Genomic DNA, 12,846 nt, shown 5'->3' with positions numbered 1-12,846 from the left:
CGAAAAGTGAAATTTCTACCTCGACCATGTGCCTATCGTCGTACGATGGGCGTCGGCATACACGAAGACTATGCATACTGACAAAGGCTGTGGCACGTCGCCGACCTCAGAAGCAGTGTCTGAAGCTAGCATTGTGATTGGAACTGAAGATGCGAATGGTAAGTGTCCACTAAACAGGAAGATTTCTGGAAATGGGCAGAAGGTGGAAATGTATATATGTATAGGCTCTTCTGCCTCATTGTACAGACAGAACAGCAAACTATACAACACATTCCAAGTCTACATTGCCTAGCATCTGAACACCTTACCACAACAGCTATCCTAACTAGCATTACCACTCTTCCTCACGATGTCTGTCTATCAATTCTACATTCCACCAAAGGAGATATCCTTCCGTCTCAAGAACTACCTCTCCAAGAAAGTCCTCTACTCCAAAAAGGGTGACTTTGGCCACTACGACGGCGGCATCAACGACGACCAGTACTGGCAACTCATTCCCGGCACCGGCGAGTACGAGGGCTACTACATGGTCAAGAGCAAGAACACCAGCGAATGCCTCTTCTCCCGCACCAAAAAGACGCCCAACGTCGACACGACCAGCGGCAACGGCAAATGGCGCGACAACTGGTTCAAGCTCGAGCCCGGCACCGGCGACCGCGCAAACTACTTCCGCCTCAGGAACTTGGACAGCAACACCGTCGTCTTCTCGCGCACGGAGAAGAAGCCGTACGTCGGCAACTTTGGCGCCGACGGCGACAAGTTCGACGACCAGTACTGGAGCTTCGAGTTCGAGGACATGGAGTTTGTCAGCATCGACTACCGGATCGATCAGCAGAAGGCCCTGTCCAGCAAGCCCGTGTCCATCGCGCACAAGACGCTGGTCAACGAGAACGGCGAGAAGGACCTGACGATGGTGGTCGTGCTCGCGAAGAACATGACCATGACGTCGATCCACGAGTACACGAACGGCATCAGCGTCAAAGGCACGTATTCGTTCTCATCGCTGGCATCCATCATCGGCACTTCTCTCGAGATCGGGGCGTCAAAGGAGTGGAAGGTGGGCGAGCACACCACCACGACTACGGTGTTCGAGGACCGTCCCGAGCTAACTGCTGCACCTGGCTATGTGACCACGGGGGAGATCGTCTCGACGCAGAAGGAACTCGAGATTCCCTACACCATGGTGCTGAAGTCCAAATCGACCGGTTACGAAGTGAAGTCTTCTGGTACGTACAAGGGCGTCACTTACTGGGACACCAAAACCACCATGTATACGAAACTGCTGTCTGAAGACAGGAGCTTGGACGAGGGAGAGGGAGAGGGCGAGGCTCAGGTCATTGGCCGTCCTACTGTCACTGCATTTACTTCAGGTGATGCTGATGCTGACGACCAGGAGGAGCGAAGTCTGGAAGACGGAGCTGAGACGCAGAACGGGGATTGTGCGCAAGCCGAGGAAAACCCCGAAGCAAACGGGTATGCTCAGGATGAAGCAACTTCAGAAGAGAACTCGTATGCTCAAGACGAAGAGGTCCCAGAGACCAATGGATCCTCCCAGGGAGAAGAAACTGCTGAAAACGACTATGCTCAAGAGGAAACTGCCGACAACTCGTATGCTCAAGACGAAGAAGTCGCCGAGACCAATGAATACGCACAGGGAGAAGAGACTATCGAGAACGACTATGCTGAAGGAGAGACTGCCGAGAACAGCTACGCCCAAGAAGAAGAGGCACCACAGGAATCCTATGCCCAAGAAGATCAGACCAACGAGTACACAGAAGACGTAGAAGAATCCCAAGAATACCAAACCAACAACTACACCCAGGCCGAGGAAACGCCCGAAAGTAACGAGTACCCATCAGAAGAGTCAGCTCCTCAAGACGAGGAATACGTGCAGGACGAACCAGCTCCCGGAAATGAAGAGCCCGCCCAAGAAGAATCCGTCTACGCGCAGAACGACGAATATGCACCACCAGAAGAACAAGGTGCATCTTACGATGAGACTGCACAGGACACACAGGACGGACAGTACGCACAGGATGGACGGGAGGGCGGCTGGGATGCGCCACGATACCGGTACTAGGCATTTCGAAGCGGACTGGTCTCACGACACCCATCATTGACGTCATTCTTTAGTTATATCGCTCTGTTTGGCATTTCGTGTTAGATCTCCTTTCTCGCTTATATATACGCACCACATTCAGTAATAGAATCATAATTCGTCGTCATCCGTATCATCCTCGTCCATGCTACGCACAACCTGTGCTTTCCCTGTGCTTGCTTTACTAGCCGCAGATGGTTTCATAAATGGCAGCTCGCGCGGTGGCGGCAAGTCTTTGAGAGAAGTAGCCTTCTTACCAGCCTCCTCTGCTGGTGCTTTAGGCTCTTTGCCTGTTGCTTTAGTAGTCGAAGCGTCGACCACGCCAGGATCGCCCAAGGCCTTGCCTCTCGTTTCTCTCGTACCCCGCCCCGGTTGCGTGCGAGTTGGTTTATCAACAGGCTCCGGTTGGCTGTGCACTGGTGCATCGGTACCCCCGGCGTCTTCGTCTTCGTCCTCGGTCTCGGTATCGGAAGGCTCAGGCGTCATCTGCGCTGGTTTGACGTCTTCATCTTCGCTTTCGGGCGCGGTCTGCATGTCGTCGTCGGATGTAGGGTCCGGCTCGGTGGATTTGGCGGGAGCTTTGCGCTTGGAAGCACGCGAGGGAGCTGGTTTGCGTGGTTTCGTCGTTTCGCGGATCAATTGCACTTCCGAGGCTGGTACGTGTTAGTACGGAGATGTTGCCAGGGGGAATATAAAGTGGGATGCACGAACGTGACGCACCAATCTGGGGGTCGACTTTTGCGGTCGCGAGGAGACGCTGCTGGTCTCTGATCTTCGCTTTCTTCTCGTTTAGTAGCATTGCGTATTTCGCGGCCATGGCGTCTTCTTGTTCTCTGCTTGCGGTGACGAGTTCTTCGAGTTGCTTTTGGAGCTTGGCGATGGCGTCTGACTGGTCATTTATGCGGCCTTGGAGTTTGAGCATCTGTGACTGGGCTGCTGCGCCTGCCTGTGAGGCGATGCCGGTCCATTCGAAGAGATCGAGCGCAATATCGTCGTTGTGTTTTAGGACAATGGATCCGAGACGTATCTTTTGAGACGTCAGCATGGTCATGGAGGCAGAAAGCAAGTGTTGAGCGTACAGTGATGTTTCCAGTCAGCTTGCGAATGACGATTTCGAGACTGGATTCGGTGGAGACAGTCGCGACGACTTCGATTCCTGCTATGGCATCGCGCTCGTTGGGGTCTGTCTGACGTTCGAGAAGGATGTGCGAGAGGATCAGTCTCCACTCTGCGGCAGGAAGTTTATTCTTGGACGTTTGCAAGCTGTCGATATTGCCGTCCTTGACTGCGCGACCTGTCAGCGAACTTACAGGCTACGGGAAAATGCGTCTTACGGGCCAGCTCGTACGGAGCTTCGTTCTCGGTGCCAGACAAGTAGAGATCAAAATCATGTGACCCATTGCTCTTGGCGTTGACGATGACAAAGTTGCTGTCGTCGTCAACTATGGGAATGCGGAGTATATGCTGTGAAGTCATTCCTGGGGCTGAAGTTAAGATATGATCATGTAGACTGGTGAGTCAAAACGCGTGCGAGGAGATGGGCCCGTCGAGTGAATTTCTGTATCTCTACAAACAAAAGAAGTTGTTATTCCTGTGGCTTAGGTGGTGTTGAGGTTTGGATCTTATGTGCCAGCCAAGCTACCTAGGTACTCTACCAACTAGCATCCACCACCCAGGCAGTCGCGTTTATCACCACTACCTACGATATGTCGCGTCAGAACTTAGCCCAACCTCTGGAGATAGACTCTAGCCATGAAGAATTCTCTCAGGGTATGTTGTTCGTTCGCTGGCGGTGTTGGTGTCTACAATAACGCGTTTAAGTTCGCGCATGCACGCGTAAGGTTTGGCAGCGCGCAACAGAGAAAAAGAATCCACCAGAGTCAAAGTCAGGGACTCAGGGTCTTTCAGGGAGTCCCTTGGTGGGGTAATAATCGATAAAGTACACTTATTGTACTTAATTAACGCTTAATTAACCTGCCGTACTATACCTGTCCGGGTGTGTTAGTTATCAATTTGGTTAGTCATGACACGCGACGTATGGTACAACGCGCAAAAAAGTCATTGCGCGGCTCACGGAGACGCACGGCCCGCCCTCCCTCTTCTTGACATTTCGCTGCTGCTGAGCGGCTTTTCCTCCCTTTTCCTCCTCTTCAGCGACGACGACGACGACGACGACGACGACGACGGTCAAGTGTTGGTTGCCTCTTTACTGCGGCCGTTGGTTCCTTGCATCCCAACAAGGCTACCTGTCCTTTTGACCAACTGAGCTTATTATTATCATTTATTGTCGCACCAACGCGGAACAGGGACAGGCAATATCGCTGTGGTCTGTGGTCTGTGGTGTGTGCTTCGTGCCGACGCTTGGGCCCCGGCCACCCACGAAGCCACTTCTCCCCAACCACCCACCTCCGCTTGCTCGCGTCCTACCTTGGCCCTCCACGCAACCCTCTACCGCTGTTCTACTCTACTCACTTTTCTCCTCATCGCTTACACTCCATATATCTGCGTGCTCAATGAGCGCGTCTACTAACCCGGGCAGCTTTGCTCAACGCATAGCTTCCATGCCCTCCAACAACAACAACAACAACAACAACAACAGCAGCAATAATGTCGAAAGCTGGGACGACGATCTGGACTTCCAGGGCGACCTCTTCACCCATTCCGTGTCTACCGTGCAAACCTCCTTCTCCTCGCGTGTATCCACTCGATCCGAATCACTAGCTGGCGATGAAGACTGGCAGGTTCTTCTCACTCCGAACGATGACTTGTCAACGCAGAGAGCGATCGATTCTGCCAAAGAAGCTGGCATCCCAATACCGAAAACCGTGCCTCCATCTGCGCTTCTTGGTGGTTCAATCAAACGACTCGGCAAAAAGTCATCTAGGCCAAAAGTGCAGATTGGTGAAGACTGGGGCGATGATCTGGACCTGCCGGAGCAAATGGGTGGTTTGAAATTGAGGACACCACAGTTACCAAAAACACCTGCCGAGGATCAAGACGACTTTGATGACTGGGGCGAGGGAAGTCTGGGTATCAGACACGCAGGAACTCGGCGCGGAGATGGTGGGCATCGCAGTTCCTCGATCTCTGCGATAAGTCCAAGTCTAGGCAGTTGCATGACTGTGGAGAGCGAAGACGACGATTTCACCGGGCTGGTCCTTCCTACTGAGCCTGTAGACTTCAATGCCCGCCTCAGGAAACTCAAAGAGAAGGACCAGGAAGATGCTCAACCTACGTCACACCCACTACAACCACAAGAACAGCAATTGCCCCAGACTCCTCCTCAGCCTCTACTCCCCGATCAAAGAAGTGAGAAGAAGTCCGAAAACGTAGTCGAAGACTTTCTGGACGGACTTGATATTGGCGATGACCTGGATACAAAGAAGCACACTCTCAATCGCAACGTGAAGATAAATTCTAGTCGAGCCCAGACTCCACTTCCGCGACCAGCCACCACCTTGACTTTCACGGACAAGCCATCTTCGTCGCGCATTCCTCGACTGCTGTCGAGTGGGAAGCCCAACAAGCTGGATCCAGTCTACGAGAGCGGAGCGCCTCAAGCGCCAAAGCATCGTGCAGCGCCCACGACTAGGCACGATCAACTACTACGCCTGAAGCGTTCTGCGCCAGCTCTACGCAGCCATACTCCCTCCACTCAACATGCGCGAAATCCATTACCATTTATACCGGGTGGTGCCTCCCGAGCACAATCTCACCATGCCGCATCCAAAGCGTCGAATCATTATCGACGAGACTCAGACCCTGCTCGCGCTCATTCCCCAAGTATGCGCTCGTACTCGCGTTTGTCAGGCCACGGTAATGTCCCAGACACACCCAGCCGAACAACGACCAGTCGTTCTGGCATGCGCAAGGACATCGCGCCTGCTGCTCTGGCCCGTGAGGCAGCTTCAAAACGTCTGTTCACCAAGCCAGCCAAGAGACGCGCTTTTGGAGATGGCTCAGAGCTCGATGCGTTCGACGATTTGCCAACTTCGGCGACAAAGGAACACAAGTTTGTCAAGACACCGGCGAACCGGACGCCTGTGCAAAAAACTCTGCGGCACACCACTAGTTCCGCTCGTCTACCTATGCCCGACCGGAACCAGACACCCGCGCCACCAGCCACCCCTCGAAGCCCTACGAGACCTCTCGAAAACAGCACTCCCAGGTTCGCCCGGGACACTGCTGCTAGTCGCATCGCTCGAGAACAAAGGCTTGCAGGAACCCGCTCAAGAGCCGAAGGTCAGACACCGGCTACGCATACTACACATACGAACTGGAAAGCCCATGTTGCTGCTCATAGCCCACATAACAGTCCGGTGCAGAAAAGGAAGGGAACCGGTCAGAAGCCTCATCTGATCAAGCCGATGTCTACACCTATAGTGAAAAGTGAGTTTCCCTGCCCTCGAGAGCGCTGTCTTGGCTAACATATTACAGACGAGAAGGGCATGGTGTATAACCCAATTCTACATCGCTGGGAAGGGAATGACACCGCCTTGAACACGTTCAATCTGGCCAATCAGTCTAACACATCTCTTGCTTCGGCCGCGCCTATCCCGACAGGACAGGCCTCTAATCCTTTCCTGCAACAGCTGATCTCGGCTCCTCATGGTACCTTGCACCCTGGCGTTATTTTCCCGCCGCGACAAAGCTCTCCGACATCTCACTCGCCCCCTCGACCGGCTCTGATCAGTCAAATGAGTACAGCCCGGAATCAAGTCCAGGTTGAGCGCGGGATGGTGTTTGATCCACTTCGCATGAAGTGGCTGAAGATATCATCTCACCGCCAGTCTGATGCGTCCAACCCTGATGCGTCTCCTTCAGTCGAGGATGAAGAGGATCCTTTCGCTGGTCTGGAAGACCTGAAGGACGAGACAACACAGCCACACTCAACGAAGAACTCATTAGGCCCGGGGGAGCTACAACCCGCCATTGAAGATACTGCATTCGTCAGCGAAGAGTTTGACCTCGGTCCGGAATTCATTCGACGGCAGACTGATGAGGAGAAGATCTGGCGGAAGCGTACAGAGGGCTGGGTTGGCAGCCAAAGAGAGAGTCTGGGAGATGGATGGCGATGGTCAGTAAGAGACCTAGCGAGGCTGGCAGCTGAGGCAGCCATCAACCAAGCAGAAGCGAGTTCGAGCACAACAACCGGGCCATACGGCACGATCAAGGGCCTGAGGAGAATGGAGAGCTTCCGGAAGAGCGAGTGGTAGTGCAGGCGCGCTTTGTACGACGACCCGGCGCACGAAACTATTTAACGACTTTACGACGCAACCTAACGACACGATACGACACGCATTTAGGCCCAACTTACGACTGTGTACAATCTCACCCGCATAACATATCATCAGCGTAGTACCTCTTCTACTGTGTACAGACCCTTGGCGTAGCCAGCCGATGACTTGGAAAAAGGCTTAATCTGGCGTCTTTCTGGGCATGACGTTGGTGCATGATGAATGATGACTAATTACCTGGGTTTTCTGGCTCAGGCGTTTTTCTTTTGGGCTGGGGGCCATCTTGGAGCCCGGCTTGATCGTTACGAATGTTATGATGTTATGATGAGACTCACTGGGTTTTAAATGATAGATGGCTTGCTACGCTGGCACGGAGTTTGTTTTGAATATATTGCTTTTTTTTATGCATGCCATGCATGCGTGCCTGCTTCTGAATGGTGTTTATGCTGCGCGGGCGATGTGACTGACGTGTGTGCCGCGGGGGTTGATCCGATGTGACGTGACGGATGTAGCCCGGCGTCCCTGATGAAGCCATTGCTCTCTGTCCGACTGTAGTGGTAAAGTATAAGCACGGATCTTAGGCGTAAGATCAAAGAATGAGAAGAGAGGAAAGGGATAGAAGAGTACGTAACGTCAGCAAGTAAAACGGCCAAAAGGAATGCATGCATGCATGTGGATGTGCATACATATCCATACATATCCCATATCTACGCTCTTCCCATCCTACTCCCACCACTCACATGTCTTCTAATTTCAAAGAACGACGTGGTATACAGCGATCCCCCAAACCCACTCTCAAATCTAGACTACCCCCTCAAGAACCCCCTCAAACCCCTCCACACACGCAAACCTCCCCCTCACACCCTCGCCCAGCACCGCATTCCCCGGCCGGACAAGCACGATGACATACAAGCCCGCTGCCTGCGCGGCGTCTGCCTCGGCGGGGTTATCGGTGAAGAAGGTGACCTTGTCCGCCGCCGCCGCCGCCGCCGCGGTAGTGGTGGTGGTGGTTGTGTTGCTGGTAGTAGTGCCGAGACTGTGCAGGATGCGCGTGTAGCTGGCGGGATCTGTCTTTGGGCCCGCGTTCTGTGTGTCGTAGAAGTGGGGGTGGAAGTAGGGTGTTATGTCTTTGGATTTGTTGTTGTTCTTGTTGTCCTGGGGTTGGGATGGGGATTCGGAGTGGGACGGGGGAAAGGAGGTGCTGTCGATATGGGCGAAGAGGAGTTTCTGCGCCTGGACGCTGCCGGAGGAGTAGATTGCGAGGGTGGTGGTGCGGGGGCGGACGCGGGCGCGCAGGGCGTGGAAGAAGGGGATTACGTCCGGGTAGAGGGGGGCGGTGAGGGCGGTTGTGGTGTAGCCTTTTGTCCAGATGTGGCCTTTTTGACGGGGTGTTGTGTTGGTATGTTTGTAGTTGAACGGGGAGAATGGAGAGGGGGACATGTACGTACCTTGTAGTTCTTTCAGGACGGGGTCTTTGATGTCTCTGGCGACGAGGTCGAGGAAGTGTGCTTGGAGGGCCTCGGGGGTGTGGGCGACGTTGGAGGGGAGTTTGGGGAGGAGGGTTTGGATTGTGGGGTCGGTCCAGTGGGTGGTTAGGTATTGTGGGAGGGCTTTGGTGAAGTATGGGTACTGGGAGGGGGGTTTGTTAGCTGGGTTTGATGGGGTGTGGGTTTGTATAAAAGTAAGGGGTTAGGACGGTTGAGGTTGAGAGAAGTATTGTGGATTATGATGGTGTGTGTATATGATAAGGTATAGAGTAAACGAAGAGATACACGTCAGGGTGACTGGCTATGATATGCAAAAGCGTACATCCAGGCTCTTTGATCGTGGTGTCCAAATCGACATGTAGATAGAAATGTAAACACCAGCCAGCCCCTGAATACATAATAGACAAGAGGAACTCGCAGAATAACAGTATCAGAACAGTGCAAGCAAGACCTCACTTACCAGCACATCCTTGACAAAAGCAATCGAGCAGATGGTCCCCTCTGTATAATTATCAGCATTAGCTCATCACATTCAGACTCTCAGCTCGTTTCATCCCCTCTCTCAAGAATGGACCAACTACACGAAACGACAAGTCACGTCACACAAGCAGCGCTCGCTCGCCATTCCAGCCGACATGTATGTTTAAACGCACCACGGCCCTTGCATGGCGCATACAGTCCGGATCCTCGCCATGAGCACATTGAGCGTCAAGAGCGGCGTCTTGCGCGGCTAAAGAAGAAGAAAGACATGTCGACGTGTGGCGCGGCGCATACGAGTGATGGAATATGTGCCGCGCAGTCGCAGCGTGCGAAACCCCTCTATCCGTTCGTTCGCTCATCCATCCATCCATCCACGCACACACACATACGTTCGTTCGCACTCTCACAAACGTCCCGACAGAACATTCCGCACCACAGCGTCTCCGCTATGCTGTGTATGCTTGTGTAGCGTGCAAGTTCGAGTGCCAAAACCCATGCAATGCCGTCGTACTACTACTACTCGTCATGTACGGGGTAAACGTGTATGCAAGGCACGACCTCACACGGCATTGCAGAGCGCAGAAAACCCTCCGTAGTCACGCGCCGTCGGATCCTCCCCCCTCCCATCCACCCTCTAAAAGTCCCGAGCCACAAAAGGAACTCCGCTGCAGATGCGCGGGATCGAGATGTGCGGGGTGAGAGACGATGGTATGTATGTATGTAGCGGGTTGCCGAGATCCGGAGAGTGTATGTGTTACGAAATGAGATGGGGATGGGGATACAGGTGATTACTAGCTAATCCTTGAGGGGTGGTTGCTTACCAATGTCAAACAAGAACGTCTCGCAGCGCGCGAGGCGAGCAGTGTCGAGTTGCATTTTTATTTTCTTCTTCTCGGCAGTCGTGTGGTGGTATTCTCTTCGCGTTCAGAAGCCCTTGCCAAATTTCAAGTCCAGGAGGGAGGGAGAGGGGGGGGCCAAAATGTCCAAGCTCTTCTTCCCTCTCGTGCGTGCTGCAAACCAACTAACTGATTGTAGTCTGGTAAGTTGTCTTCTGTTTCGTTTTGCGCAGGTTGGAAGAGATTTGATATCCCGGAAGGCGGTGTAAAAGCGAAAATTTGATGTTGCGCGATTAGGGAAATCGAGATTGGCTGCGTGGCGAGGAGCGGGCCGTGATTGGTGTGGGGCTAGCGTGGTGGGGTCCTCATTGTGTTGATGGATTGGAGATGGAGATTGGGGAGGGTGAGGGTGAGGGTGAGGATAGGGAGATGAGCGGAAGAGGTGGTGACAGGGTCAGTCAGTCAGTAGGTAGAATCACAAGATGTATGAGACTGACTCTGAAGAAACACGGTGAAAAGTGAGGAATCGTGAGGATCGAGACGTTGTTGATGGTGATTCGGCATGTTGACAAGACGGTGAACAAACAAACACCACGAGCCTAAGCTTCAACAACAACGATCGATCTGATCGTGACCACAAAGACACCATTGACAGAACCTGCCGGGACATCCTCGCTGCGGCGGGATCAGAATGTAAAACAGACTCCAAAAAAGTCTCTGCCAACGAGCAACGCCGTCAACATTTCCTCTCACGGCACTTTGGCTCACAAATCCCCACTCCACCAGCCGCCCGTCAGAACAGCAAGCAGTCAAACCAAACCAAACCAAAAAACCCATGCGACACACTATCGTCTTCCCCGAGAAACACGCTAATTATCGAGCAAGAAAGAAACCTGCCGTGGTGATCCACAAAACGCGTCTTCCAGCACCCGTGGACACATCACAATGTTTACCAGCGCGAAAATTTTCTGTTTACTCACCGCCTCTCCTGGTTAGCAGCAGGGCGGGAGCATCAAAACGAGACCTGCAGGAAAAGCGTGCACAGCGCAAACAGCGGGTGCGAGTGAGGTTATTGGGTGGAGCGCATCATGCAGGAGTGTTTTCCTCCGCCTTCGTGCATTGCATTGCAAGCGTGAGGCACCGCACGAGGGGGTTCAGAAGCCTTTCCTGTCCTGTCGCTTGGGGGGCTTTAATATAATCATTTTAAGTTGGCTCTAACTAATGCACACAAGGGGAGGGGAGGGGGAGAAGAGGGCGAGTCGCGAGTGCTCGCGCGAGGCCAGATGAAGACTGGCACGCCTGCAGGACTCCAGGGGAGAGAAAGACGTCTCTAGCCAGCCGGCTTCAAGACCCGGATTGCAGTACCAGTACTGTCTGCCACGAAGCCTCGCGATGGCGTCGTCTTCACCGACTTTGGTTTGGCCTTGTTTTTCTGCCAAACGTCTGGCCAGTCCGCGGTAGACACACGATGGGGGCGGCCGTCGATGTTGGCGCTGAATCGGGTCTTGTTGCGCGACGAGCTTGGCGTGGCGTTTTGGATCGATGGAGACGATTCCGCTTGCTTGCTTGCTTGCTTGCTTGCTTGCATACGGCCAGCAATTACACGGAGAGAGAGGCCCACAAATGCGCCTTTATCCGCTGCTGTCGTGTGTCCATCTATGCCAGCGCCAGGAAGCCTCGCCATGGTGTTGTTGGAGTTGCACATGAGGCGTTGGAAGCAACTTCTTGTCCACCACATCCGTACATTGAATCGAAGCCTGCGTTCTGAAGATCGTGCATCACATCTGGTACCGAACTGGGAGCCGTAGTTAGTTGTAGAATGGAAGGTTTATTTCCTTGAGCACTCAGCAGTACCCTGGAAACCAGAATCCTTCTGAGCCACAGTATACTTGAGTTTGGCTCAGTCATAATTATCAGCTCAATCTACCTTTAAACCCTCTGGATATACCGAAGCGCTAGTCCTCGATAAGAGACCTTCTCTGGCCCGCTCTCAACCTCAGGACACGGTAGAAAGACTAGAAGCGAAGATCGACTAATTAGCTGACGATATGAGGGGGCCTTCAAGAGCTAAGATATGGTTCCTGCCAAGAACCGAGCGAACTGTAGATTCTCACGGCGCAACAGTGGCTAGTTATAGTAGTATCTCACGGCAGCGATGTCAAATACTTCTTTCCAGCATTGTCAGGTCGAGGTGGCTTGACCTCTCTATTAATTACCTTATCCGCCGACCCAGACATCGAGCGTGCCAAGACAGACATTATGTAAGGTCCCGACCTTCCGACCTGACACCAAAAGTTCCACCTCAGGGTCCCGACATTAAATCCCGACCTCCCGACATATAATACTGCTTTTTTCCAACCTCAGTCCACCTGCTAGATCAATAGGTCGAACCTCGTGCAAACCTTACCCTAGATCAATACCAAGCACAAGTTAATTCGCCCGGTTCTATTAAACCTAGTAGATCTCCACGATTTGAAATATCCAGCCGGGTGTGTGATACGAATAATATCATGGGTTTGCACTACTACTACTGCAGCACCAACAACGCGGAGTCTAGTCCGAACCCGCCAAGCTTCCCCCGCCCGTCCCTTTTCCCGTCCGCAACATCCCGGCACAACAACAACAACAACAACAACAACAACAACAACAACAACAACAACAACAACAACAACAACAACAACAACAACAACAACAACAACAACAACAAC

General features: G+C 53.0%; 5 protein-coding genes across 5 annotated transcripts in view; 2 read left to right on the top strand and 3 right to left on the bottom strand.

Moving 5' to 3' along the window:
- The first annotated feature begins 213 nt into the window (after nucleotides 1–213).
- On the top strand, nucleotides 214–2,362 carry EJ05DRAFT_99601 (uncharacterized protein). The gene is made up of 2 exons (XM_033750137.1): nucleotides 214–1,333; nucleotides 1,878–2,362. The coding sequence occupies exons 1-2, from the start codon at nucleotides 350–352 to the stop codon at nucleotides 2,118–2,120; spliced, it is 1,227 nt and encodes a 408-aa protein (XP_033597823.1). The 5' UTR covers nucleotides 214–349; the 3' UTR covers nucleotides 2,121–2,362.
- EJ05DRAFT_502836 (uncharacterized protein) lies at nucleotides 2,210–3,574 on the bottom strand (the record flags this gene model as incomplete). Its single annotated transcript, XM_033747317.1, has 4 exons — nucleotides 2,210–2,751; nucleotides 2,819–3,125; nucleotides 3,178–3,383; nucleotides 3,433–3,574. 4 exons carry the CDS (start codon nucleotides 3,572–3,574, stop codon nucleotides 2,210–2,212), a joined length of 1,197 nt encoding a protein of 398 aa, XP_033597822.1.
- Nucleotides 3,575–4,659: 1,085 nt separating this feature from the next.
- EJ05DRAFT_488149 (uncharacterized protein) lies at nucleotides 4,660–7,314 on the top strand (the record flags this gene model as incomplete). The annotated part of the gene is made up of 2 exons (XM_033745678.1): nucleotides 4,660–6,487; nucleotides 6,536–7,314. The coding sequence occupies 2 exons, from the start codon at nucleotides 4,660–4,662 to the stop codon at nucleotides 7,312–7,314; spliced, it is 2,607 nt and encodes an 868-aa protein (XP_033597821.1).
- A 689-nt stretch (nucleotides 7,315–8,003) lies between these two features.
- On the bottom strand, nucleotides 8,004–9,685 carry EJ05DRAFT_99542 (2,3-diketo-5-methylthio-1-phosphopentane phosphatase). Its single transcript, XM_033750136.1, has 4 exons — nucleotides 9,476–9,685; nucleotides 9,283–9,323; nucleotides 8,784–8,964; nucleotides 8,004–8,711 (listed from the first exon to the last, which is right to left on the bottom strand). Exons 1-4 carry the CDS (start codon nucleotides 9,522–9,524, stop codon nucleotides 8,137–8,139), a joined length of 846 nt encoding a protein of 281 aa, XP_033597820.1. The 5' UTR covers nucleotides 9,525–9,685; the 3' UTR covers nucleotides 8,004–8,136.
- A 2,853-nt stretch (nucleotides 9,686–12,538) lies between these two features.
- EJ05DRAFT_99508 (uncharacterized protein) overlaps nucleotides 12,539–12,846 on the bottom strand; it is a 783-nt gene continuing 475 nt past the window's right edge. The window contains exon 1 of the mRNA XM_033750135.1: nucleotides 12,539–12,846. This exon is cut by the window's right edge and continues 475 nt beyond it. Coding sequence (XP_033597819.1) covers nucleotides 12,666–12,846 — 181 coding nt within the window. The 3' untranslated portion in view covers nucleotides 12,539–12,665.

This window comes from Pseudovirgaria hyperparasitica (assembly GCF_010093815.1).
Source record: "Pseudovirgaria hyperparasitica strain CBS 121739 unplaced genomic scaffold EJ05scaffold_13, whole genome shotgun sequence".
Lineage (NCBI taxonomy): Eukaryota > Fungi > Ascomycota > Dothideomycetes > Acrospermales > Acrospermaceae > Pseudovirgaria > Pseudovirgaria hyperparasitica.
The sequence above is the reverse complement of the archived record's forward strand: the minus strand, read 5'-3'. Positions and strand labels throughout refer to the sequence as shown.

Coding starts and splice junctions, on each gene's coding strand:
- EJ05DRAFT_99601 (XM_033750137.1), top strand. CDS start 350: ATGTCTGTCTATCAATTCTACATTCCACCAAAGGAGATATCCTTCCGT. Junction 1,334..1,877: donor AGGGAGAGGGCGAGGCTCAG/GTCATTGGCCGT, acceptor CAGCTCCTCAAG/ACGAGGAATACGTGCAGGAC.
- EJ05DRAFT_99542 (XM_033750136.1), bottom strand. CDS start 9,524: ATGTGCTCATGGCGAGGATCCGGACTGTATGCGCCATGCAAGGGCCGT. Junction 9,324..9,475: donor TGCGCCATGCAAGGGCCGTG/GTGCGTTTAAAC, acceptor ATAATTATACAG/AGGGGACCATCTGCTCGATT. Junction 8,712..8,783: donor CGTCCTGAAAGAACTACAAG/GTACGTACATGT, acceptor CCCGTCAAAAAG/GCCACATCTGGACAAAAGGC.